This window comes from Orycteropus afer, unplaced genomic scaffold, assembly GCF_000298275.1.
Source record: "Orycteropus afer afer isolate SDZICR_OR568_19922 unplaced genomic scaffold, OryAfe1.0 scaffold00130, whole genome shotgun sequence".
NCBI lineage: Eukaryota > Metazoa > Chordata > Mammalia > Tubulidentata > Orycteropodidae > Orycteropus > Orycteropus afer.
Window position 1 is genome coordinate 3,253,656 of NW_006921717.1, and position 27,220 is coordinate 3,280,875.

Below are 27,220 nucleotides of genomic sequence, written 5' to 3' on the forward strand. Positions count from 1 at the left end.
CCTCTGGGCCACAGGGGGATTCCACTTGAGGGGGTCCCGGAGGTGAGCCAGGTGGAGGCTGGGAGACCCTGGCCACCCCAGGATGACTATGCCTCTACAAACACCTTCCACTTCCCATCAGAAAGTTGCTGCTGGGTGGAGGTGAGGAGTGTATTTATGTGTGTCTGTGGGGGTTGCCAAGAAAATGAACCACTTAGCATCATTTGGACTGGCTGGGGCCCAGTGCGAGTCTGTCCGTCCATCTCGTTGACAGTTATTTGTGTCACCTGATGGCCAGGTCTCACCAAGCAGCTATGTGTGTCCCGGGAGCTGCCTGGTGTCCTCACCTCTGAATTCCAAGTGACTGGATGAATAAATGAATGAGCTCATTTCTTCTTCACAAAACAGCCCAGGAACAAGGGGGCTGAGAGTGGCGCAGAGCTGCCTGACCCAGCAGCCAGCGGGCACCAAGCTGCACTGGCTTCCCCTCTTCTGGGGCCCAGTCCCGGAACGTGCACCATGACCAGGGGGAAAAAAATAAGGCGGGAGCTTTATTTACTATGAAAGTTGGGGAGGGGCGGGGAGGGAGGGAGGCCGGCTTCACTTGGTGATGGTGTTCCTGCAGAGAGAGGAGGAGGGTGAGACTGGGAGCGGCGCACCCCGCCACGCTCAGGCACCCCGGGTCACCCGCCCCAGCCACCCCCGGCCACTCACGCGTTCATGCTCTTGCCGCTGCCACTGAGCACGATGTAGGGCGTCTTCTGGGCCTTCTGCTTCTCCTGGAGCAGGGCCACGGTGCCCAGGGGTGTGTCGCTGGAGCTCATCTTCTTCAGGAGCTGCAGAGACAGGGTGCCAGTGCAGGGGGGCGGGGCGGTCAGCACAGAGGGCGGGGCAGTCAGCATGGGGTGGGAGCGGGGCAGTCAGCATGGGGTGGGAGCGGGGCGGTCAGCGTTAGGGAGGGCAGGATCGTCAGTATGGAGATGCAGGGCAATCAGATGAGCGGCACCCCTAGAGTGTCACCCCCACACCCCAGGGGGCCACCTACCGCCTCCTCATCCAGCTTCTTCATGCGCCGCTCCGTCTTCATCTTGCCTGAGCCCTTCCCGTGGAAGCGGTGGGAGAGCTGCCGGAATGCCTGGGGACACAGGGTGCGAGTGCCTCAGAGGCACCCTAAGCCAGGAGCTTTGGGGACACAGGTAACCACCAGCCCCCACGAGGAGCTTCCTAACAGTGAGAGCGGGTATCCATTCACCCAGCCCCAGGCCAGGCCCAGGGGTGGGGAAGGATGCCGAGCCTGGCACCCCCCGGGGGCCCCCAGCAGAGCTGGGCGTGCTGTGATAGGGGAGTTCCGGTTCAGGAGTGTGGCTGCTGTAAGGAGGTGGGGCCAGGGCACCACGCCGGGTCTCCGGGGCGGCAAACAGGGCGGGATGAAAGGCCGGCAGTGTCTGCGGAGACCGCCTGCAGCGGGTGGTAGACGGGCGGGGGGGAGGCAGGAGGCTTGGGTGCCACAGCCTCAAGTTGGGGTCTGTGGGGACACAGGACTCAGCAGAAAAGCCAGGCCCCTGTCCACCAGAGTGGAGACCTAGGAGGAGAAGACCACCGGGACCTAGATGTGCCCACAGAGGGGTGGGGGGTGGGGGCCCGTCCTGCTCACCTCCTTGGGCGTGAGCTTCCGGCCTGTCTCATCCACGTACTCAATCTTCACGTCAGGCTTGTAGCCGTCCTTCTCCTTGAAGTCCTGGGTGAAGCCGCGGTACTCCTCCCGCCGGCTGTACTTGTCATCGATGGCCCTAGGCCACAATAAAGGAGACTCAGCGTAAGCTGCCACCCAGTCCACCTGGGCGACTGGCAGCGTGTGCTGGCGACAGTGCAGAGACCCCACACAGCCCCCACACTCACATCTTGTCCTCGATGCAGTACACCGCTGAAGGCAGAGACTTGTTGGGCGCCTTCACCCGGGCCACCTTCTGCACTGTGGTCTCCAACAGCCCTGGGGAGAGGTGGCTGTGAGACCCCAAGCTGCCCACCCTTCTCAGACAGGTGCAGCTCCAGGCTGGGCCGGGGAGGCAGAACAGGCACCCTTGACCCTCCCGAGGTCCACCTCACACAGGGGGCACCAGGGACGCAGGCAGCCCGGCTGTGCAAGGTACAGACCCCAGGCTGCCCACCCAGGCTCTCCTCACAGGGCACCCCGGGCCATCCCCGCCCCTCACCTTTGTTCTGACACAAGAGCAGCGCGGCAGCCAGCCCTCTGTTTACGATGGGCTCCTCGTCCAGGATGGTGGTGGAGGAGGCGGAGAACTGGGAGGGAGGCGCACAGGGGAGCCGAGTGTGAGCAGCTCTGGCTCTTCAGCCAGCCCCTCACCGCACCACCACTGCCATGCCTGCCGGGCACCAGGCCCACGCAGCCAGCCCCACGCATCCTCCTGATGACCCTGGGAGGTTTACAAACCCACTTCACAGGCGGGGAAACTGAGGCTCCGTTACAAGGACTAATTTGCTCAAGGCCCCAGAGCTAGTAAGGAGCAAGCTGGGACTAGAACCAGGGGCGTGTCTCAAGCCCCACTGTGGCCGGCGGCCCCGCCCCCTCGTCGCCCCTCCCCTCCTCGTCGCCCCGCCCCTTCCTCCTCACATCCTGCTGCTGCTTCTCCTCGTCCAGGTTGACGGTGCTCCAGCCGATGTTCTCCTCCCCGTCGGACTCGGAGCCGCCGTTAGCCGAGCGCTCCTCGTCCCGTTCAAAGTCCTGGGGACAGAAGACAGGTCAGCCCGGCAGCCCGGCCCGCAGCCCGCCCGCCCGCCGGCGCTCCGGGGACCCACCATGAGCTCCTCCTGCTCCTCCCGGTTGCCCGCCAGCCCGTAGGTGGGGATCTCCCCCAGCGTTCGGCAGAACTCCGACGTGGCGTTGAACACGATGGTCCCCTTCCGCTCAGGGTCCTCGTCGTCCTCCCAGCCGCGCTGGCAAGACTCCAGCTTCTTCACAATCTCCACCACCTGGGGGAGGGGCAGCTGTGGGCGGGGCCATCACCCCGGGACCCCAGGGACCTCCCCAGGTGGGGCCAGAGAAGCCAGACCCACTGCCCAAGCAGCCTCCGCTCTTCCGGTCCAGTCCCTTGTCACACTGTAGCTGATCTCACCAGGGCCCGCCTCTGCTCCAAGCCACCATGGCCCCCTACTGGCCACACCCCTCTCTCCCTCCGGGTCTCGATGCCCCAGGCCTCTCTTGCTGCTGCCCCGCCACCTGCCTGCCACCCGACAAACCCCAGCACCACGGCCTGTTGGAACATCACTTCCTCCAGAGCCCCATCCCCGAGGTCACAGGGGGTGACACAGCCTGGCTTCTCAAAGCTTCTTCCTACTCCGTGAGGTACCATAAGACAAAGTTTCCCGAGATTTCACACTAAACCTTCCCAACCACAGATGCACCCATACCCTCTGTCCCCCTCCTGTCCTGGCAGATGCCTACCCTGCTCCCACCTCAGGCCACCCTCCGCCAGGCAGGGCTCGTCGGCCCCCTCCCAAACTCAAGGCCTCTGCTCCTGACATGCCTCCCCCTCTCACTAGACTCACTTAGTCTAGTACCTTCAATCCAACTGTTTGTGGACTCCACTCTCTCGCCTGCCCTGCCACTCTGCTCTCTGCTGCATCACTCCCACCAGCGGCTAAGTATGATCCAGTATGTCCTCTTTAAAATCCCTCCCTGCTCGACTGCCTCCTTTACCGTAAGACCAGAGCTGGATGGTGCCTGCCTATCATTACTGAACATTTTGATCAAAGGTTCCAGAGAAGAATCCTGACCAAAAGGGGGAGAATGCAGAACAGGAGTTCAAATTCTCAGATTCCAGACTTTTTGGAGCCATGATTGTTGTTAGGTGCCATCGACTTATAGTCTCCAGCTCATAGTGACCCCATGTACAACAAAACAAAACACTGCCTGGTCATGTGCCATCCTCAATCCTTGCTATACCTGAGCCCATCGTTGCAACCACTGTGTCGATCCATCTCGTTGAGGGCCTTCCCCTCTTTCGTTGACCCTCTACTTTACCAAGCATGACATCCTTCTCCAGGAAATGGTCCCTTCTGACAGCATGACCAGAGCATGAGAGAGACAGTCTGGCCGTTCTCGCTTCTAAGGGGCATCGGCTGCATTTCTTCCAGGGCAGATTTGTTCATTCTTCCGGCCGTCCATGGGATATTCAGTATTCTTCACCTACACCATAATTAAAAGCATCACCTCTTGTTCGGTCTTCCTTATTCATTGTCCAGCTTTCACAGGTGCATGAGGCGACTGAAAATACCATGGTCTGGGTTAAGCACATCTTAGTCTTTAAAGAGACATCTTTGCTCTTCGGCACTTTAAACAGGCCTTTTGCAGCAGATTTGCCCAGTGCAATACAATGTCTGATTTCTTGACTGCTGCTTCCATTGGGTTGATTGTGAAACCAAGCAGTATGAAACCTTTAACAATTTAATCTTTTCTCCATTTATTGTGACACTGCTTATGGTCCAGTTGTGAGGATTTTTGTTTCCTTTTTGTTGAGATGTAATCCATACTGACAGCTGTAGTCTTGAATCTTCAAGTGCTCAGAGCCATGGAGGATGGAGAAACCCCTACAACTACTGCCCTGATAAAATCTTTAAACCTTTAAGTCATCCTAAAACCAAACAATAGTTTAGCTGACATAGTAAAGGTCTGTCTGCCTTGAGCATTATAATTATACGCTTTTAAGAGCTATCTGTGTGGGATGAAATTGACAACAGCACAATTCAAAAGATCAGATAGGAACCTTACAGGGCAGTGAGTCTGTGCTAATGAGAAAGAGCTCAGACAAGGAGGATGAGAACAGTTGCGTAACTCAAAGAATGTCATCCACATCACTGAACTGTACACGTACAAACAGCTGAATTTGTGCAGGTTTCGCTGTGTATCTTAAAACCACCACTGAAACAGAAACAACACAAAAGCCTCCCAGGTGGTGCATCTCAAGTCCCCGGCATGGGCCTGACCCCCATTCCTCACCTTCTGCTCAGAGCACACCCAAGTCAGTCCCCATCCACACATCTCATGGTTTGCCGAGAGCCTGTTCCAGGCTGGGCACAGTGCTTATAGCTGGGAACACGGTGCTCTCAAAATCAGCTCTACCCTTGAGAGCCTGTAAGTCCAACTGGGGAGACAGGCCACTAAACAGACAACCGTGGAGGAAGAGGGGAAGCACAGGGCATTTCACGTGCAAGCAAACTACTCTGCAGCTGCCAGAAGGTGGACACACATGCCACACATTTGCTGACACGCACGGAACGTACCACACAGACTGAGCCCTCGTGTAAACTGTGGACTTTCGCTAAAAACCCATCAGTATTAGATTTCTTCTGCTGCACAAAGCACGCTGCTGCAGGCACGCTAAAGGCAGCGCGGCCACTGGTAGAATCCTCGCCTTTGATCCCAGCCAGCGCCCCTCCTGGGCAGCCCCCACCGTCCGTCAGTGGAGGATGCTCAACAGGTTTCAGCAGCAATTCCAGACTGAGGCAGATAAGGAAGGAAGGTGACCTCCTTCTGGAAATTAGCCAGCGTAAAAACCCTGTGATCTCAACAGTCCGACCCCACTGTGCACGGGGTCGCCATGAGCAAGGGCCAGACCCAACAGCAGCCAGCGATGATAAGCAGTGCCACTCCTGCCGGCCTGTGTGCGTGCACAGACGTTTCTCAGGGGTCTGCGTTCATGAGCGGGCACTGCTGACTCGAAGGGCCGCCACCCTTCAACTTCTCTACATAAGTTGGTTTTCCCAGTGGGATCAGACTCCCAGGTTCTCCCGTGAAGAGTGTCTCCAAGAATTCTGGGGGCTCTACAAACTCACTCACGCTTGATATTGTCAGCCTCTGACATTTTGCCAAACTGTGTGGGTGTGATGTGGCCTGACTGTGGTTTTAACTTCTTTCCTTGATCCTGAATGAAGCTGAACATCACTGCACGTTTCACTCGCTGTTCCCTGTCCGAGGGCTGCCAGCTCAGGCCTTCCGCTCACTCTACGGCTGGGCCGTTCACTCCCATGGTCTGCAGAGGTTCCTGGTATGTTCCTGATCCCGACCCCATGCCGGTGAGAGGCAGGCACTATTTCTTTCTTTGGTTTCACTTTTTAGATTCTTCACAATCTCTCCTTCTTTTGTAAATTTAGTTTCTACAGGCAGTCAATTTTGTTATTTTCTTCATGGTTCATGCTTTTTAAGTCTTGATCTTTTCATACCACGAAATCCAACTTAAAAACGGGCAAAGGACTTAAAAAGACATTTCTGCAAAGAAGAAGAAATACAGCAAGCCAACAAGCACATGGAGATGTTCAACATCATTAAGCTTTAGGGAAATGAAGGTCAAAACCACGATACACCACCCCACACCCATGAGGACGCCTACAATTAAAAAAGAAGATAACAGTGTTGATGAGGAAGTAGAGAAATCGGGACCCGTGTCCATTGCTGGTGGGAATATAAAATGGTACAGCCACTGTGGAAAAGTTTGGAGGTGCCTCAGAAAGTTGAATACAATTACCATCGAATCCAGCAATCCCACTCCTAGGTATATACCCAAAAGAACTGAACCAGGGACTAAAAAAGATACCCTGTACAAGAATGGTCATTGCAGCACGATTTGCAATAACCAAAAGGTGGAAACAACCCAACTGTCCATCAACAGATGAATGGAAGGAGTATTACTTGGCCATTGCTTGAATAATTTCCCTTAGAAAGATGAGCACAAGGCTGGTCCCCATGAGGTGGAGGTTGAAGATGACCCAAATGCCCAAACTACTGTGCTATCGTTTCAGACGTTAACTACCCCTCCTCTCAGTAATCTCCTCCATCATAGGGTTCTGTATTTCACTGTAACGTCTCACAGAACTCACAGGCACCTGAGGAATCATCTCTCGGAGTGGTGGTGGAGGCTGGCAGGCTGGCAAGTCCCAGGTCTGTGATAGGTCTGGAGGACCTGCCCAATTCTCAGGGTCTGATGAACCCCAATCAGCAGATCAGGTGACGGCTGCTGTCCCAAATCCCGGGTGAGATGACGATGACACAAAGTGCAGAACCAGGGCAAGAGGAACCTTCCCACAAGACTCCTACGTACACCCTCAAGGAAGCTAAGGGTGGTGATTTGAGTTATACCCTCCAGCGAGGCAGGACTCAAGATATATCCCACCTGCGCTGCTCCAACAGAGATATCCCACGTGGATGACTTTAACAACCACAAGTTTAAAAGCAGCTACTCAGTTGCTCACAGCAAATTCCACCACGGAGCCAAGTGCCAGTCATTATAGGGAATAACTACTACCAGTTGCCCAGCCAAGTTGACACACGACCTTAACTACCACACCACCTTAAACAGGCATGGATAATAGGATTTACAATACATCACAAAATGGACGACAACGGCTTGAAGGGCCACATCGAACAATTCACCACAGCCACGAAAAAGAAAGATGCTCTGACACGTATTACGACACGGTGAACACTGAACACATAAAACGAAGTGAACGAAGCCAGACAGGAAGGGAGCATAAGGGTCAGCTCTCCAGCCTCTTCTTACCTGTAGCCCCTTCCCCTGGGTGCCCTACCGACACCCCTGTTCTCTGCTGACACCACTTCCCTGCGGTTTTCCTTTCCCCTCACACCCAAAATGCCTCAGAGACTGGATGAGGGAGGGATCCTCTTTCTTCCTCATCATCACCCCCAAAACATTTCTTCTCCTTCCTCCCTCCTGCAAGGATCCAAGCCCCCATCGAGGGCGAGGCCACCAGCCAACGTCACCTGCTATTCCTCCGTGGTCCTGCCATTTCTACTTCCTCACCTCTCCCTTCACTCACTGTCTTCCTCTCTGCCTCTACGCATCTTCAATCTTGGTGACCTCAGCATCCAAACAACCATCAAAAACTCCCTCAGAGGTTCCTTGACCTCCTCATCACCAATGACTGTTTCCTCAACATCCCTCAGCCACTCCCCCAGTCACACAACTGCCCTCAGCATCACCAACAGCCATTCTGGCTTCAAGATCTACCATGTCCTGTCTTTAAAGCTCACTTAGTCTAGTACCTTCAATCCAACTGTTTGTGGACTCCACCAAGACCTTCTACCCAATGCTCACAGACACCACTCCCCTCCTGCCAGGTCCCTCATCACCTGGCTTGGATTCTGGGGCTCTCCTCTGCAAACACCTTTACTGCCTCTCTCCTCTGTCCCTAGAAAACCCAATCCTAACTAATCCCAGCTGCTCACCTCCTCAATATCCTGGACACCAGTGAGCTCAAACGGCCTGCTATTGGCCACTGTGAACTGGACAGTCTACCATGCCAGGAATGACAAACGAAAAAGAATGACGTCATATTCATTGTCAAAGAGAACGTTTCAAGATTCATGCTGAAGTATGACACTATCAGTGATAGGATATCACCCACACACCTGTAAGACAGACCAGCTAATGTGACTATTACTCAAATGCACACATCAACTGCTAATGCCAAAGATAAAGACATTCAACGTGTTCACCAACATCTGCAACTAATCAAACAGGTATCTCAAGATGCACTGATAATTACTAGTGATGAGAAAGTGAAAACTGGAAACAAGGAAGGATCATTAGTTGGAAAATACGTACGGCCTTGGTGGAAGAAATGACCTGAGAGTACATTCTATCAGAATTTCACGATACCAACTTATTCACTGCAAACCAACCTTTTCAATAACATAAACGACAGCTATACTTGTGGACCTCGCCAGATGGAACACACAGGCATCAAATTGACTGTCTCTGTGGAAAGATGATGGGAAAGCTCAGTATCATGAGTCAAAAAGGCCAGGGGCCGACTGTGGAACAGACCACCAACTGCTCATGTGCAAATTCAAGTTGAAGCTGAAGAAAATTAAAACAAGGCCACAACAGCCAAAGTATGACCTTGAGTCTATTCCACCTGAACTTAGAGACCATCTCAAGAAAAAATTCGATGCACTGAACACTAATGACCAAAGACCAGACAAGCTATGGGATGACATCAAGGACGTCATATGTGAAAAAGGCAAAAGGTCATTAAAAAGACAGGAATGAAAAAAAAAGACCAAAATAGATAGCCCAGGAGACTCTGAAACTTGCTCTTGAATGTAGAATAACTAAAGCGAAGCAAAGAAATGAAGTAAAGGAGTTGAAAAAGTTCAAGCCACGGCTCACAATCCTCAAGGATGCTACGGGCAAAATACTGAACAACATAAGCAGCACTGAGAAAAGACGGAAGGATACACAGAGTCACCGCACCAAAAAGATCGGTCGATGTCCGACCACTTCAGAAGGTGGCATGTGATCAGGAACCAATAGCACTGCAGGAGGAAGTCCAAGCTGCACTGAAGGAGCTGGTGAGAAACAAGGCTCCAGGAATGGCTGGAATCCTCACTGAGAGCCGTATCGGTGCCTGCTGCAAAGAAAGGTGATCCAACAGGATGCAGAAATTACCTAAGGATATCGTTAGTGTCACACGCGAGTAAAATTTCACTGAAGATGATTAAAAAGTGATGGCAGCAGTTCATCAATGTGGGACTGCCAGAAATTCAAGCTGGATTCAGAAGAGGATGTAGAACGAGGGATATCACTGCTGATGTCAGGTGGGTCATGGCTGAAAGCAGAGAACATCGGGAAGATGTGTACCTGTGTTTGATTGACTATGCAAACGCATTTCATTCTGTGGATTCAAACAAATTACAGATGACACTGAAAAACGGAAATTCTAATTATGCTCACGCAAAACCTGTACGTAGACCAAGAAGCAATTGTTCAAATAAAACAAAGGGATGCTGCATGGTTTAATCAGGAAAGGTGTGCGTCAGGGTTGCATCCTTTCACCATACTTATTTAATCTGTGTGCTGTGCAAATAATCCAAGAAGCTGGACTATATGAAGAAGAACACACCATCAAGATTAGAGAAAAACTCACTGACAACCTATGACATGAAAATGACACATCCTTGCTTGTTGGAAGGGAAGAGGACTTAAGGCACTTACTGATGAAGATCACAGACTAGAGCCGTCAATATGGGTTACATTGTAACATAAAGAAAATAAAATCCTCACAACTGGACCAATAAGCAACATCATGATAAATGGAGATGAGACTGAAGTTGTCAGGGATTTCATCTCACTTGGACCCACAGTGAACGTCCACGGAAGCAGCAGTCGGGAAATCCCACGTGTTGCAGTGAGCAAATCTGCCATGAAAGACTCCTATAGGGACTGGAAAGTGAAGATGTCACTGTTGAGGACTCCCGTGCACCTGACCCAAGCCGAGGTCTCGTCAGTCACCTGGTTTGCATGGGAAAGCTGGACAATGAGGAAGGAAGACTGAAGAATGGATGTCTTTGAATTACGGTGCTGGTGAAGAATAGTGAATATACCATGGGCTGCCACAAGACCGAACCGATCTGTTTTGGAAGAAGTGCAGCTGGAATGCTCCTTAGAGATGAGGGTGGCAAGACTTTGTCTGATGTATTTTGGACACATTATCCAAGAGGGACCATTCCCTGGAGAAGACTTTCATGCTCCGTAAAGCAGAGGGTCACCAACAAAGGGGAAGGCGCTCATTGAGATGGACTGACATGGTGGCTGCCACGATGGGCCCAACATGGTCCACTGTGTGGGTGGTGCAGCTACCGCCGCCGCCGCTCCCCTACTCGGTAGGCTGCAGCTGAGCAGCCGGAGCAATCCGGAGGCACGCTGGCTGGGTCCCTTCAATCCAGGATCACTGACCTCAGGTGGGGAATCACCATCCTCCTCCAGCGAGGGAGCAACAAGGCCCAGCAGCCCCACTCCTGCCCTCATCTCCGCGCTCCGCCTTAAGGACAGTCCCACCTCTTCTCTCTTTAACCCTCCCACACCCACCCCTGCCTTCCATGCTTCACTGACAAACAACCAGGGAGGGGCTCCCTTGATTTCTCCCAAGTTACCTGCGTCACTCCCTGTCCCCACCTCGCTAAGGAACTGTCCCCAGTTACTACCCTCACTTCTCAACTCCTCTCCCCACTCACCTCCGATTCACTAAGGCCGCTTCATCTGCAACACGACTCCACCCCTCACTAGTGTGATAGACTTTCCCCTCGAAACCCCTTCTTGGCTGCTGGGAGGCCCTCTCGTGTCCTCCTCCCTGCAGGCCTGCTGCTTGTCCGACTGTTTGGTGGGAGCCCTGTCCCCCACCGTTCACCCACTGGTCCAGCCTCACCCCCTCTGGAGCCCCGCTCCCTCCCTGGATGGGAGGGGGCGCACCGTGTGGACTCTGTCAAGCTGCTCAATCCCAGCTCTGCCACTGACCAACCACATAGCCCTGAGCAGCTTTATCTAATGTCTCTGTGCCTCAGTTTCCTCATCTGTAAAACGGAGCTAACAGAACCTTCCTCACAGGCAGCTGCTGGGAGGGCTACGTGCACGCACATCAAGTGTCCTGACACTCCCGGCACCTGTACGTGCCCCGTGAGCGCGAGTGATGACCGTCACCTCAAGTCCCACACAAACAGGTCGCGTGGACGGCTCCACCTCCGTTCACACCCCCTTCCTCCCACTCTTTGCTCCAGCCTTCCTGGGCCTCAGACCCTTCTAGGGTCACTCCCCCGAGGACATCTGCTGTCTCAGTTCCCCACCCCACATGCACTCTCAAATCTCTGCAGAGTTGACTCCTCTGTGTTATTGCAGCCTCCACTCAGAGTCACCCTTGAAGCATCTGCCTTGAATATGCATCAGAGGTACCGACCCTCGGTATTCCTTTACCCTGTCCTCCGGTCTGCTCTGTTTACGTGTTCATGCGTGCACCGTACTAGAGGTCAGCTCCCTGAGCGCTGGGCTCCTCTGTCCTGAGCACTAGCAACTCCCAGGCCTGGAACAAAGCTTCCCTCACAGTCCACGTGCAGAAGGAAAGGAGAGAGGCAAAGATCCAACCACTAAACACCCAGCAGTGAAAGCCCTGCAGACGTCAGAAACCTGCTCACAAGGTGGTTGTCAAACAGAGACGGCATGCTGACGAACAGGGTGGTGCCTACAATGACACGTGCAGATGGGCTCGGGACAGCAGGTCACCACAGACGCCTGTGACCACAGGCCCCGCCCAGCGCCCCCGCACCTTCTCGCCGCTGTCGCGCAGCTGCTGAAGCTGCCGCAGCCGACGCCCCTTCTCCAGCTGCTTCTGAAGCTCCAGCTCGGCCTCGTCTTCCTCCAGCACCGGGGACCCGGGCCGAGGCGCTCCGCCCTCCTCTGCAGAGACACACGGGAGGTGGCTCGGACCTGCCTGCTCAGACCTGCCCCCAGGGGCCCGGGCCCTGGCTGCCGCCCTCCGTGGCCCCCTCACCCTCATCGCTGATGTCCATGTTCTCCACGCGGGTGTCATCTGACTGGGGGTGCTGAGGCACGGGCTCCTTCTCCTTCTCCTCCTCCTCCAGGACCTCCTCATCAGCCTCGGGCACTCGGCGCCGACCCCGGCCCCGCAGCCTGGCAAGAAGAGGCCACCCCAGTGACCATCGGTCCAGGCCTCACAGCCCCACAGCCCATCTCTGTGACTGAGCCTACCTAGAGCCGAAGTCCCCCTCCTGAGTCTGGTCCCCGAGGGGCAGCAAGTCATCGGCCCGCATCACTACCTCCTTCTCCTTCTTGCGGATTTTCTTCACCCTCCGCTTGGTTTTTTTAAAGGTCACCTGACAGACGAGAAGAGATGTGAGAAGGAAGAGGAGGGGCCGCGGTTGACCGCAGATTCCCCAGTGAGTACCTCCTCAGCACTGCTCTGGGAGCCTGTTGTACGCAAAGCACTGTGTGCACGCGAACAACACACGAGACAGGTCCCATTACCCCCACCTGGGAGGTGAGGAAGCTGCGGCACAAGGTTAAGGACCTTGCTCAGATCACCCAGCTTCTAAGCAGGACACAACCAAAACCCAAACTCACTGCCGTTGAGTCGATTCGACTCACAGCGACCCCTGCTTGGGCGTTCGAGGCACTATCTCTATGGAAGGAGATGGCCCAGCCTTCCTTCCGAGGAGTGGCTGGTGGGTTTGAACTGCCAGGCTTCTGGTTAGCAGTCAAGTGCCAAGAATGGGGTACAAATCTTGGCCCTAGAGTCCCTGGCCAGAGTCTCACTCAGCCAAGCTCTCTGCTACAACCTACTGAGCCATGTGCCTCTAAGTTCACAGCCACCCCAAATACAAACTCCACACAAGGCCAGAAAATCACCACTTAGCCTACGCCCCACAAGGCTGTAAGGACAATGCTAACCCTCACAACGCTCTTTGACAGGCGAGGTTCCGGTCATGCCCACTTCCGACGGTGCCTAAGGCTCACGGTTAACCCCTCGCCCTGGCGGGAGCTGGCTGTGGCAGAGCCTGGACACAAGAGGCCCACTGGCTCAGCAGTCCTTCCTCTACACCACAGCTCCCCAGGGCCGCCGGTGAGCGCTCACCCACGGGCGTCAGGCCCTGTCCAACACTCAGCCCCTCCCCCAACCCCACAGCTGTGCTGGAAGCCCCAGGCTCACCATCTCCTCTGGTGTGAGGTACTCGGAGGCGAGTCGGGGCCCTGCCGTGCTCAGGGACTGGGCCTGCAGCCGCAGCCGGGACCGGATCTCTTCCAGCTCCCGCTCCCGGAGGTCGTCAGCCATGCCGCCCTGGTCCAGGCGGAAGGAGTGGGGCCGCTCCCCCTCGAGCTCCTCGTCATACTTGGACAGGATGGAGCGGGGTTTTCGCTGCAGGGCAAGTAGTAGGGGTTGGGGCCGAGCCTGGCTGCTGAAGCGTTGCTTGGCCCCCGGCCCCAGTGCCCACGCCGCCCAGCGCCCAGGCCGTCCCAGCACCCACGCCGCCCAGCGCCCAGGCCACCCAGCGCCCACGCCGCCCAGCACCCAGGCCGCCCAGCGCCCACACCGCCCAGCGTGCCTGTGCCATGTCGTCCACGCTCTCGTCCTCTGCGTAGGGCAGGTAGTCGGGCTGCTTCTTCCGCAGCTCCACGTTCTTCTTAGCCCGTTCCTTGTCCACCATGTTCACGTTCACCAGCACGTCCTCTTCCTCCTGCAGCACCCCTGGGAGCAGGGCAGAGGCTACTCACACCTGCCCTTGACCCAGCCGCGCCTGTGCTCCCAACCGGCACACCCGCTCCACTTACCCTTATCCTTGAGGGTGAGGATCACCGTCTCCCCTTCACGGAAGGAGTCGATGGCATGCTCCACAGTGAGGCCCTGCAGGTCCCGGGCGCTGTACAGGTCCTAAAAGGGCGGAGAGGGGCCAGCTGAGTGAGGAGCCCCGGCCACCCGGACCTGAGACCCCAGCACTGGACGGCAGCGCCCCGCTGTGCTGCAGCCTCACCTGCCGCCTCTGCCCAAACTCCTCCTCCACCAAAGTGCTGACACCAAACTCCTGATCCATCTCTTCCAGCAGCTTGGCCTATGGAACAGAGGTGGGGGTGCCTACCGGTCATTCAGCATCACCAGAAAATGCCCGCCTGGGCACGGCCAGGTTCTGCCAAAGGAGAGTGCCTAAGCACGGCCTCACAGGCGAGCTGCTGGGAGCCCGAGGCCGACAGCACAGAGCCCCTCATGGTGAGTCCCGCCCCGCCGCCCATCAGTCAGACTCCCGCCCCACCACCTGGCGGTCCAGCGGTCAGCCTCCTGCCTCAGTGACGGGCAGGCCCACAGGCACCTGGCCGCCCCGAGCTCCCCAGGGACCCCCGGAGCTCACTCTCTTCTCCGCCAGGTCCTTCTCCTTCTGCAGCTGCCGGCTCCTCTCAATCCAGGCTGCAGTGTCATCCAGCCACGGGTCGTCCTCCCCCAGGGTCTTGATTTTCCTGAAAGGAGAGGACAGGGACCCTGAGGAGGCCAGCTGCTGTCACGGCCCCAGGGCTCCCTGGCACTGCCCCCAAGCCCCCCCCACCCGGGCAGGGCCCTCACCCCAGCTTCTGGTTCAGCAGCCGCTTCTCCTTGGCGGCCGCCAGCTTCTCCCGCAGCTCCTCTCGCTGTCGCAAGGCCATGGGGTTGATGACTTCAGCTGTCAGGGGCTCCTCCTTGGTGCCCGCCTCTGGAAGGGGGGCCCAGACGTGAGGCTATGCCTGCCCCAGGGCTGGTGGGGAGAGGAGGCAGCTACTTGCCCTGCCCTCTTCCAGCCCAGGGGCCAGGAAGGGCCAGCAGGGGGTTGGAATCCTTCCCCTCCCTACAGCCACACCATCCCCACACAGCACAGTGGAAGCCTCCAGGCCTCCTAAGGCTCCTCGGAAGAGGCTTTAAACAAACACACATCTGCCCGGTCCAGAGCAGTCCGCAACGCCTGCACACGTCTCAGCCCACGTCACAGCGTTTCCCGCGGGGACAGTGCAGGTGACACTGTCACACTGACGGGACCAAGGAGCCCTCCTGCATGTGCACACCACACACCCACCAAATGGTGAGGAGCCTGGGCGTTAACTCTCTCCTGTCTTCAAAGACTCCTTCAGGTAGCCCCTCCCCACCCCCCATCCTCTGCCCCACACTCACCCTTCTTGACGGCATTGACCTCCAAGGGTTTCAGCCCCAACTTCGCCCGCAGTTTACTGGGAATGAGAAACACAGTGTTAGGGACCGTCAGGAAATGGCATCAGATGCGTTCCTGGACAGACAGTGGTGACGATGGGATGGGAGTGAGTGGTCTTGAGTCTCTCAAGGAGCCCTGCTGGCACAGTGGTTAAGCACTTAATTGCTAATGAAAAGTCAGCAGTTCAAACCCAATGGCTCCTTGGCAGAAAAATAAGGCAGTGTGATTCCATAAAGATTATAGCCTCGGGAACTCTGGGCAGTTCTTCTCTGTCCTATACCCACTGCCATTGAATTGACTCTGACTCATAGCTATCCCCATACGGTTTCTAAGGCTGTAAATCTTTAGAGGCAGACTGCCTCGTTTTTCTCCCACGGAGTGGCTGGTGGGTTTGAACCACCAACCTGTTGGTTAGCAGCCCAGTGCCTATCCACAGTGCTACCAGAGCTCCTTAGGGTTCCTATTAGTCCGAATCAACTTGATGGCAGTAGATTTGGTTCTTTTTCTGAAGCCTCCAAGCACAGGCAGCCTGGGCGCTGGGCAGAGAGGGGGCACAGGCACTGGGCCCGGTTGGCCCCCATCAATAGAAGGCCACCATGCCGCTCAGGTTTTAGTTTGCTCTTCTATCACCTACGTGGCTGGCCAAGACGATTCATGGAGCCCATCCAATTCCCATCAGAATGCATCAGCGTGTGGAAGGCTCCCTGAGCAGCTGTCCTAGAAGCCGCCCATCTCTGAGGGAAAAGGAGAACTCCGCGGGAGACAGGGCTTACTTGGTCTCCTCGATGCTGAGTGATGAGGCATCTCCTGAGCTGGTCTTGGAGCCGGCAGCTGGAACAAGAAGAAGCACGACTCAGGAGGTGACAAAGGGCCCGGCAGCCAGCACCCTGGCTCCAGCCGAGGGCGGAGATGAGGGCCCCTCACCGGCACCTGGCCCTGTAGAGACCCCAGGGAAGAGTGACGCCTCGGCCTCCCTCTCAGACTGCCTCTAGCCCACCAGCTCCTTCCACTCAAAGCACAGACTCTGAGAATCCTGCCTCCTGGGTGTTCTCCCCACTCCTGCCCTGGTCTTCCATCCCCCACTGTGTCACCTCTCCACCTCTACGTAGTCTGTCGTCAACGTGCTGTGACCTCTCTGGCCTTGCTCAGGCTGACAAAATTCAACCCACGTGCAAAAGGCAAATACTGCCTCCTCCACGAAGCCCTGTCCAATTACTGGTAAGAACGAACCACTCTCTCCTGCACTCCCAAAGCACAGTCAGTCGTTTCTGGGTCTGTTTCTCCCCACGCGGCAGGGATCATGTCAGCAGCAGGGCTGTGTCCTCCGCACAAATCGTGTTGTTAAAACACAGACACTTATGAGGGCCTGCTTGGTGGTGGACTCTTGAGCGGGATGTTGGCAACGCAGAGAGAAGTACTTCAGACCTCCTCTGCCCACCTCACAAACAGCAAATAACTTCACCAATCGCCACAAAGAGAAGCCAGACGCCATCAGCTCCCAGCCAGCTGCCCCCATGGGCTCATTTACCTGCATCCCCATCCCACCAACCTTCCTCCTCCCCTTTCATCCCAAAGGTTCCCCTCTCCACCAGGGCCTTGGATCCCAGCCCCTCTGGGCTTTCTGCAAGGTCACCAGCCCCCGATTTCTAAATCAATGGACTCTTGGCGGCCCTGGTTTGTGACTGATCTCTGTGGCACACGTGTGACACCGCTGATCACTCCCTCCTTCTAAGAACATCCTCTCTCCACGTGCCATGCCTCCAGGGTCTCCTGGTTTGCCTCCTGTCTCTCTGGCTATTCTGCCTTCTTTTTCGGGGCCTCTTCCTCCACCCACTTCTGAAATATGGGCATTTCCCAGGTTCCCTGCCATGGCTTCTCACCCACGCTCCCTCTCAAGGGGGCTTTACCTGCCACCTAACCACTCATGATATGTACTCCCTGGAGAAGGATATCACGCTTAGTAAAGTGGAGGGTCAACAAAAAAGGGGCCGGCCCTCAATGAGATGGACTGATACAGTGGCTGCAACGATGGGCTCAGGTAAAGCAAAGATCGTGAGGCTGGCACAGGACCGGGCAGTGTTTCATTCTGTTGTACAGATGACATGGAGCTCACTCAATAGCACCTAACAACACCAACTCCCACGTCGCCCTCTCCAGCCCAAACCCCTGACAACAAACTCAACGCTCTCCATGACGGAATTCACAACACTTCAAGAGAGGGCAGCAGCACCCGCCTAGTTGCTCAAACCAAAATCCAACAAGTCACCCTCCACTCCTTCACCACCCTCAAGCAAGGGCTAAGTTCTGCTGATTCCTCCTCCTGAATTCCTCTCGATTCCACTTCCATCTCTCCACCCCACTGCTGCCCCCTTGCTGCCGGCCACCGTCTGCCCTCACCTGTCTGTCTCCAGTTCTCCCCACCTCCCTGCCTGCAGTCCTGCATCCCCAGCGTTCAATGCAGTGATCTTTACAAAACCGCACTCCCCATCCCCAATCCCTGGCTCCTCACAGCCCTCAGGACCAAGTTCATTTAACAGAGTCTACGGAGCTCTGGTAGCATAGTGGCTAAAGCACTTGACTGCTAACCAGAAGGCTGGCGGTTCAAACCCACCAGCCACTCCTCGGAAGGAAGGTTGGGCAATCCTACTTCCGTAGTGATACTGCCTCGGAAACCCAAGGAGGGGTCGCTATGAGTCGGGGCTGACTCGACGGCACATAACAACAACAACAACAACGGGATCCCTCGCGTTCCAGCCACTGTCTCTACCAGGAGCTCTACACTATGCGCCAAATACCAGGTTTTCTCTTGTCTCTGCACCCGCTCTTCTCAATTCCCATTCCTTCACTGAACACACTGAGGGTCTGTGAGATACAAAAGTGTGCCCTTCGAGGAGCTTAGTAGAGGGAGACAATTGCAAGACTAGTAAGTGCTGATGACAAGAGTCTGGGGGTGCCTAGCCCTCCACGCTCCTGGACCCAGCGCCCCCTCCAAAGGTCCCGCCCCTCACCCGCTTCGTAGCCATCGTCGCGTTTCTCCCGTTTCACGCGCCGCTCCGAGGGCTCGGCCTGGCTGCGCTCCCGCCCGTGTGCGCTGCCGCGGGCTTCAGCCTCGGCCCCGCGCCGCCCGCTCCCGCGCTCGCCTCCACGCTCCCGGCTCCGCTTTCTCCGTTCGCCGCCGCTGCTGCCACCCCCGCCGCTCCGGTGCTTGTGTTTCTTGTGCTCTCGGTGCCGCGGCGGCTGTTCTGTGGATCCCCCGGTGCCGGTGGCTGCTGTTGTCCCGGCCGCCTCCTTTTCGCCCCGGTGCTTCTTCGACGACCCCATGGTGGCACGTCCACCCCAGCTCCGGCCACTGCCGAGCCGCGACCAAGCAAGATGGGAACACTTCCGGGTCACCGGGCTGCCGCTGTTTTGTTGCCGGAAACCAAGAGCGGCTGTTTCCTTCTTTCGCCTCGGAGGCTGTCCCAAAGGCTCATGGGAAGGCCAGAAACGGAGCCCGATTGCGCAGTCGCGGCCGCGTCGTCGGGGTGGTGGCCTTGGAGCTGAACGTCCGAGTGCGCATGCGCTTCTCCAAGTGCGCGAACCTGGCTTTGGGGGATCGAATTATGGGCTTCCGAGATTGTAGGTACCTAGAGACTTTCTAAGCCGACATCCCCGGAGTTCCCCGGTCTCCTTCAGTTGGCACTGGCCACGGGGTGCACATTGCCACTCGGTGGGAGTCCGCCTAGTGGCCCCCTCAGGTATGGAGGATGCTCCCTGTCGTCCTCTAGAACCCCCGTCCGTCACAACCCAGCCTCCGAGCTCTCACAGCCAGTTGTTACATGCCGTGGAGTCGGACCCGACTCATAGCGACCACTCCTTGGGTTTCGGAGGCGGTAAAACTACGGAAGTCCATTGCCCAACCTTCCTTCCAGGGAGTGGCTGGTGTGTTTGAACCACCAGCCCTCTGGTTAGCAGTCAAGCGTCTTAGGCATTATGCTACCAGAGTTCCCTTCACGGCCAGTAGTGGCCCCAAATCCTGTCTAGCAATGTCCCCTGGGTCGGGTTTTTTCAATGACCGTTTGTACGCGGCTAAGGCGCAGCAGATGAACCTCTGTTTCGGAACTCCCTGAAATTGGGCGCAAAATTTGAGACATCTCTGTATGTAAACGTATGTTTTGTTGTTTTAACTTGAGCAGGCGGGTTGTGACTGTTAGGCCCAGCCCACACAATCCCTCCTGACACCTCCCACCCAACAGTTGATCCAACTTCTGGGTTCTGGTTGTCCCCCGTGTGACTCATCTCCACGTGGGTCAGTGTGTTGCATGACCCCCGTCACAGTTAGCACCGCCTCTGGGCTGGGAGCCCTCAAAGGCAGGGGCCCTGTCTGTCGCATTCACCCTTGAATTCCTATGATGCAGCATGTCTTAGCACTTTGGAGACTGAGGGTCGGAGAGTCACAATTGTTGCCCTTCAAACTGCCGTGCCCCCCAGAAGCAGAGACGGCCAGAGTTCCTGGGGGTGGGACAGAGGCCAAGCTTGTTGTCCACCCACTTGCCACCTCCCCCCAGCCCACCGCTGCCCTGCCTGCCCCAGAAATCCCACGCTGTATTTTCCATGAATCCTTTAATGTTTATCTTGGGAACTGGATGCTGGGTCCAGACTAGGGGTGCAGGGTTGGTCAGGCTGGCTGCTGGTGGGTCTGGGTTCTGTCCTTGTGGGGCTCTGAGAAGGGTGCTCCGTCCTCACCTCTACTGACCTGTGACTTCTTAAAGACCACAACACAGGCTGCTGGATTCCACATTGCCCTGTCTCCGCCCCACCCCCGCCCCATGCCCAAGGAGACCTGGGCTCTAAGAGGGAAAAGACTAATCTCTGACAATGTAGGTTCAAATCACAGCTTCTCCACTTGCGGGCTGTGTGACTTCCCTCCTTGAGCCTCCTTATTGTGAGTTTCCTTATTGTGAATAAGATCCCTTATTCCTGTACCTGGTTATTCCAAGGAATGAGGGGCAGTATACACGGGCTCACTGGTGGGGTTCCAGCCCCTAATGGGGGCTTGGGGAGTGACTGCACCGATGGCCGCAGAGACCCAGGCTGGCTCTTCTCCTTGCCTGTGTCTTTCAGCAAGCCCTGTCCCGTGGGTTCTGTTTCCTCATTAAGAAGTGGGCAGAATAACCCTGGGCCTGCCTTCCCCAGGTGGCATGGAGGATGGGAGGGCTTCTGGAAGTCCCTGCTGATCCCTGGGGCTAGGCTCAGTCCTTTAGGAGGAGAAGTGAGAAGGGGGGACAGGGCACGACTGAGGGTTAGATTTGGGGCTGATCAGTGGGGCTGTACTGAGGATTCCCTCAGCCCTTCCTCAGATGTCCAACCCTAGGTAGGTAGGGGTAGGAGGCATAAATGGGATCCTGCAGGCCTCAGAGCACTGGTGTTGGGTCTCCTGTACCCCAGCGAGCCTCACCTGGGCTTCCGGGAGGTGCCCTTCATGTCTCCCTTTTCTGCCTCAGCCAGCAGCTGTTTCTCGTCCAGGCCCAGTGCCGACAACACCTGGGAGAAGCGCCGGGTCACGCTGAGTCGGGCATTGGTCTAAAGAGAGAGGAGATGGTTTTCACGCTGCATCAGGGCCACAGGTTCACAATGGAGCTCTGGTCACTGAGCAGGTCTCAGTGCCTCTAAGTGGGCAGCAGCCTAGGGCTCCTATCTGAGGGGGTCCACTCCTCACCTCGCTTCCCTCCCCACTCAGCTAGGGCGATGGTCTGTCCTCAGGAGTGGTTATGTGCTTGCCCAGGCATTGGCCTCACCTGCATGGCCAGTTGGGATGGGTAGGCTCTCACCTGGGTGGCCACCTGGAACAGGTGGGCCATCACCTACCATAGCCTGCTTGCCCAGGAGCTGCCCTCACCTGCGTGGCCTGCTGGGCCAGGTAGGTCCTCACCTGCTGGGCCAGGTAGGTCCTCACCTGCGTGGCCTGCTGGGCCAGGTAGGTCCTCACCTGCATGGCCTGCTGGAACAGGTAGGGCCTGGCCTGCACCCTGTGCTGGATGCCCTGAAGTTCCGCCTGGTACTCAGCAAAGCGCTGTCGCTCCTGGCGCCTGTGCAGGAGACGGGCCTCAGGACATCCCTACCCCCACCTTCTCACCTTCCTACCTTTAAAATGCCACTTCATCCCTACCCTGCCCTGGATTCCTGGTGAGATCAGCAAGATGGGAGTTATTCACCCATCTTCCCGATGGGGAGTGGGAAGGTTGAGGGCCTTGTGCCGGGTTGCCCAGCTGGGAACTGGAGGACTTCCAGGCTGTGCAGCCAGGGCTGGCCTAGCTCCTGGCCACCCCCAAAGGAGAGGTGACAGGGCTGGCTTCTGAGCCCCTAGACATCTGCTTGTACGGCCTCTCTCCTCCCGCAGTCCCACACCCATGCATCCTCTCCCACTGCAGCTCAGAGGAGGAAGCTATGGCTGTTGACTGTGTGACTTTGACCAAGGCACTTCCCCTCTCTGGGCCCTTGGCTCAATTTTGAACCCACTAGCCTCTCTGTGGGAGAAAGACAAGATAGTCAGCTTCCATAAAGATTGACAGCCTTGGAAACACCGTGGGGCAGTTCCACTCTGTCCTCTAGGGGCTGTATGAGTCAGAATCTACTAGATGGCAGTGGGTTTTTGGCTTTAGCAGGGTTACTTCCTGGGTGGTGCAGATGGTTTGCAAATAAGTGCTAATCTAAGGGTTGATGGTCTCAACCAACCCGACAGCACTGTAGAAGAAAGGCCTGTTAGGAGTTTTATAAAGATTTGCTTGACTTTCAAGTTTGCTTTTTAAAAAATGGTCAAAATACAGGAAGAGGAAAAAACATAGATGACTATTCACTTGGCCACGAACGACAGTTGTCCCTGGGAGGGGTCAGGCTGGTCACGTTGTACACGCACTATTGCTGCAACATTCAAATGGTTATAATCAAGTGTGGCATCTGAAGCCAGAACTAGATGTGACAGTGTGATCGTGTATGATGTCACCCATTTTAACCTTGAGTGCTGGGCTTGTCATTGTTGACTGGGTGACCTTGGACCAACCCCTTCTCCTCTCATGCCTCAATGTCTTCATCTGTAGAATGAATTGAAGTGGAAAGATGGCCATGGAGGCTCAGCCTTGTGGGAGGTGAGAGTTGGGTCTCCTCCATCCCATACTGAAGCTTCTCACAGCCTCCCTGTCAGCTCCCCTCCACCTCCTCCGAGCCCCGTGCCTCCTACCTCAGCTCCTCCAGCTTGCGCTGGGCGGCTGTGGGCCCGCGACTCCCTCTGGGCGCGTAGGCTGCCAGACAGCGAGCCACCTGCTGCTGTACCTGCTGTTCCCGGGCCCGGCGCAGCTCGAGCCGCAGCAGCTCCTCCTGCTGTTGCCGCTCCCAGGACTGCAGCAGGCTTCTTGGTGGGGACAGGGGAGGAAGAGGCATGTGAGAAGCCCACCGGGAGTCTCTAGGACAGTCAGGGGTCAGGTGGGGAAGAATGGGGATCTCTGGGGAGGAATTGTGGCAGCCAAGGTCGTGGGGATGGGGATGCCATGATATGATGTGATGGAGGCCTGCCACTGGGGGCTCAGCCTTTCCCCCCTCTTCCCAGATGCCTCTTGTGGCACTCAGCACACACAGCCTGTGACCCCACTTATATTGTGAGCTTCTCCTCACAGCACAGCTCTTGAGGGGACAGGGGAAGTCTTGTTTTTCCCTGTCGCCCTGTATCCTGCAAGAGCTCAGTTAATGCCCATCAGTTGGAGGGGAAGTTGGGTGGACAGATGCATGGGTAGACGGGTGGATAGGTGGATGGGTGGGAAGGAGGAACAATGGCAAAAGGCCCTGAGGGTGGTTGAACAGGTGGGTAAAGGTGCGGATGACTGAATGGACGGCAGCTGGAATGACCTGGAACGTTCTTTCCCTCGATCTCATGGCTCCTTCCTTCTTGTCAGTCATGTCTTGGCTCAGATGTCACTTTCCCAGAGGGGCTTTCCCTGACCACCCTGTCTCAAGTTGCCTCCCAGTCATGTTCCATTTCTCGCTATACGTTTTATTCATTTTTTAAATTAACGATCCTTCTTCACAAGTATAGTATTTTTACACAAATAATGTGAGTGTCAAACAGTTTTCTGATGCTTGGAAGTGAGAAGGGCCAGACTTTGTCTCACCTGCTTTGGGCACGTGGTCAGAGGGACCATTCCCTGGAGAAGGATATCGTGCTTGTTAAAGTGGAGGGTCAATGAAGAGGGGAAGGCCCTCAATGAGACGGACTGACACAGGGGCTGCAATAGTGAGGTCAAGCACAGCAGGGACTGTGAGGCTGGCACAGGGCCGGGCAGGGTTTCCTTGCATCGCACACAGGGTTGTTACGGGTCAGAGCTGTGTCGACGGCACCTAACAACAGTTTTCTGAAAACCACGCAGCTCCTCACATGTTCGTTTCCTACGGGTGTTACATGCATGGATGCGTTGTTTATGTGGACGTGTTATAGATGAGAAAAATATGGTGGACTGTAAGCTTCATGGAAGCGGGTTTCTTGTCTGTCTTCTTCGTCATCAATGAGTCCTCAGCACCTGGAACAGTGTCTGACAGAAACTGATAGTTGATGAATTCATATATCCTTGAATCATGGCCAGCTAGACAGATGGACAGATAGACAAAGAAGAGGGCACATCTGTACATTTGCTTGGTGCATACTTATTGAGCACCAACTGTGTGCAGGGCACGGTGTGGGGCACCAGGAAGGCCAATCAATAAGATCTGGCATCTGCCCTCGTGGAGTCCTCAGCCTGTGCCAGGGTGGGGCTGACAGTCACCAGCTGATGCAATGGGGAGCGGCTATGACCGAGGCAAGCATTGAGGAGCGCTTCCTGGAAGGCACTCTGCAGAGCAGTGGAGAGGCTGGGCGGGTGAGGAAAAGGAAAGATCCCACGAGAGGCGGGAGAGCGTGGGACGTTCCAGCCGCTCTGACCAGCTGGTGCAAGAGACCAGAGCCTTCTCACCATGGAATCTCAGGTTTATCCCAGGAGCACTGGGAAGCAGGAAAGGATTTCAAGCAGAGAGTGGCAGGGTAAAAATGGAGGGGCACTATCAGAATGCTAGGAGTTCTGGTGGTGCAGTGGTTAAGGCATTTGGCTGCTAACCAAAAGGTCAGTTGTTTGAACCCACCAGCGGCTCCATGGGAGAAAGAAGAGGCAGTCTTCTGTAAATATCGACAGCCTTGGGAACCCTATGGGACAGTTCTACTCTGTCCTACAGGATCACTATGGGTCAGAACACTGAATGACTCCTTCCCCACCCTCACCTGCTACTTCTAACCCATCACCAAGGCCCATCCACCCAACCTCAAAATGCCTCTTAAATGGATACCTCTCTATCCCCATGGCCACCTACCTCGGGCCCTTGTCATCCCTCACCTAGACAGTGTCAGTGGCCTCCTCACAGCCCCCAGCGCGGCTCCTCCACTCTTTCTCCTCTGCTCCCACCGCCTCGTTTGGGCCCCAGGTGTAGCGATCATCTAACTACTGCCATCCTCGCTGTTTGCCCATCTCTCTCCCTTTCCAGGCCATGAGTTCTCAGGGCTGGGGCCAAGTCTTTACATCTTGAGGAGCCCTGAGTAGGTACTTAGTGTAGTTGCATTAATTGTTTATTTAATAGATTAGTGGGTGAATGGAAGAAAACCTAGGTAATGAGTGGAAAGTGGCTTGTGTTAGACAAGAGATGGATGAATGAATGGTGGAATGGACATAAAAATAGATGGAGAGAGAAATAGATGAAGAGATGATAGTCCACGTGGATGGCTGCATGGATGAATGTTATCAGTAGTTTGAGGAATGGAAGGAAGAGTGAGTAGGTAGGTGGGCGAGTGGATGGGTGGATGGGTGGTGGGACGGATGGATAGAAGGGTGAGTGGATGGTTGGATGGAAGGAAGGATGAGTGGGTAGGGGGTGAATGGATGGATGGAGGAATCAATGAATGTTTGGATAATCAGAAAGTTTGGTGAAGGAGTAAATGAAGGAATGAGGGAAAGGTTGAGTGGCTGAGTGTCTCTTGGAGAACTGGCTCTTCTTCTTGCCCTTGGCTCCCACCCTCCTCCTCTCCCCCTTACCTGGTGGCCTCCTGTCGTTTGTGGAAGGTGCGGTTAGGGAAGCTGGAGGACAGGGAAGTCTTGACATCTCCTGAGGGATGAGCTTTCCCACTCCGGCCAGAGGCCTGCACAACAGCCCGCAAAACCTTCCAGGACTCCTTCTGGGGGCCTAGCCACAGTGGGACCAAGTCAGAGGCCACTTTCTTTTCCAGGCCACTGGGCAGCCTCCCCTTCCCCTGACGTCTGGAGCACAGGCCTGGCTCCCTGGCAGCTCTCCCAGCTGGGTGGCTTCCTGGGAAACCTGGCCGGCAAGCCCCCTACTCACCACAGAGGCCCTGTTTCTCCAAGTCCCATTGTAACTGCCTCTGCAGCTTTTCCAGGTCCCACGGCCCCTCCAGCTCCCTGGCCCTGGACGTCCTCCTCTGCGCCCCGAGGACATTGTCTGCTCTGGGGCCGCTCCCCTGGCTGTGGCCCTGTAGCTCACGCTTGTCCAGGTCCTCCTCGCCAGAGTTCCGCCCCTTCCTTCGAGACTGGGCCCTCCTTCTCTGGAGGGCCCTGTGCTCCCTGTCCTCGGCCTCTTCTGTCTCCTTCTGCCCGCAGGCTAGCCCCCTCCTGGGGATCAGGGGCAGTTTCCTGGGGCTCAGATCCAGCTTGGCCTGCACAGTGCACGGGGCTTCAGTGGCCTCCTCAGACTCAGGCAGCAAGACGCCGCACTTGCTGGACTGCTCCGGCCCCTGGTACCCCCCTTTGCTGCCACGGGCCTCCGGCTGCCGTCTCCTCTCCGTGTTTGGCGCCTCTGTCTTCCAGCAGAAGCCGTGGGGCTCTGGGAGTTTGGTCGTGGACTTGCGTCTGGACTTGGGCTGGAGTTGCAACTGGGGGGTCGCTGAGGGCAGGGACAGGCCCCGGGCACTGTTGGCTGGCTGGGCTTGGTGGCCTCTGGCCAAGCGGGAGCCAGGCTGATGCAGGACTCGGCTTTCCAAGGTGAAGGTCTCCCAGGCCCACTGGAAGGGGAAGGAGGGCTTCCGAGGAGGAGGTAGAGGTGGAGAAGGTGGAGGCGGGGGGAGGAGACTGAGGAGGGAGAGGGCAGAGATCAGGGCGTGAGTGCTGGTCCCCAGGGGGACCTGACGCCCCACCTTCCTCCCAGCCGCACCCCACAAGCTGCTCACTCTTCGGCCTCGGCAGAGCTGTGTGCTTGCTTCTGCTGGGCCGTGGGCCTCTGGTCCTCTTTGGCCGTCTGTCCTGCGCTGCGAGACCTCCGCTGCTGGCCCTGGAGTGGCTCCTCATTGCTTTCGAGGCTTCCCTGGGTGAGGACAGAGAGGCGGCCCAGCTCCGAGCACCTCCACGAGCACCCAAACCTGCCCCAGAAGGGCCTTTCTCCTACACACCCTGGCTGGGCCCTGGGGCCTTGCTGTTACTACAACCGACTGTCGTGCCTTTGAGTCAACTCGTACCAGCCCCATAGGAAAGAGTTGTTGTTATGTGCCGTCGAGTCGGACCCGACTCATAGCGACCCCTCCTCGGATTTCTGAGGAGGCAGTATCACTACAGAAGTAGATTGCCCAACCTTCCTTCCAAGGAGTGGCTGGTGGGTTTGAACCACCAGCCTTCTGGTTAGCAGTCAAGTGCCTTA

General features: G+C 56.2%; 2 protein-coding genes across 2 annotated transcripts in view; both read right to left on the reverse strand.

Moving 5' to 3' along the window:
- Window positions 1-579: 579 nt before the first annotated feature.
- On the reverse strand, window positions 580-18,850 carry SART1 (spliceosome associated factor 1, recruiter of U4/U6.U5 tri-snRNP). Its single transcript, XM_007944750.1, has 20 exons — window positions 18,538-18,850; window positions 16,303-16,360; window positions 15,493-15,548; window positions 14,914-15,040; window positions 14,705-14,810; window positions 14,333-14,410; window positions 14,133-14,232; window positions 13,907-14,049; window positions 13,513-13,719; window positions 12,555-12,679; window positions 12,337-12,476; window positions 12,112-12,242; window positions 2,797-2,970; window positions 2,612-2,722; window positions 2,193-2,280; window positions 1,879-1,969; window positions 1,634-1,769; window positions 1,025-1,114; window positions 694-815; window positions 580-598 (listed from the first exon to the last, which is right to left on the reverse strand). Exons 1-20 carry the CDS (start codon window positions 18,848-18,850, stop codon window positions 580-582), a joined length of 2,415 nt encoding a protein of 804 aa, XP_007942941.1.
- Window positions 18,851-20,131: 1,281 nt separating this feature from the next.
- Window positions 20,132-27,220, reverse strand: part of LOC103200452 (testis specific 10 interacting protein) — an 11,144-nt gene continuing 4,055 nt past the window's right edge. The window contains exons 2-8 of the mRNA XM_007944960.1: window positions 26,757-26,890; window positions 25,916-26,658; window positions 25,612-25,759; window positions 22,746-22,916; window positions 21,498-21,597; window positions 20,967-21,091; window positions 20,132-20,273 (exon numbers count right to left, since the gene is read on the reverse strand). Coding sequence (XP_007943151.1) covers window positions 20,132-20,273; window positions 20,967-21,091; window positions 21,498-21,597; window positions 22,746-22,916; window positions 25,612-25,759; window positions 25,916-26,658; window positions 26,757-26,890 — 1,563 coding nt within the window. The remainder of the gene's footprint in view (window positions 20,274-20,966; window positions 21,092-21,497; window positions 21,598-22,745; window positions 22,917-25,611; window positions 25,760-25,915; window positions 26,659-26,756; window positions 26,891-27,220) is intronic.

Bases quoted from the DNA above. Each gene is read 5' to 3' on its own strand.
- SART1 (XM_007944750.1), bottom strand. From the start codon at position 18,850: ATGGGGTCGTCGAAGAAGCACCGGGGCGAAAAGGAGGCGGCCGGGACA. The intron at 16,361-18,537 runs GTGAGGGGCGGG...TTCTTGTTCCAG, and splicing joins CGACGATGGCTACGAAGCGG to CTGCCGGCTCCAAGACCAGC. The intron at 816-1,024 runs GTAGGTGGCCCC...CTGTCTCTGCAG, and splicing joins AGAAGCTGGATGAGGAGGCG to CTCCTGAAGAAGATGAGCTC.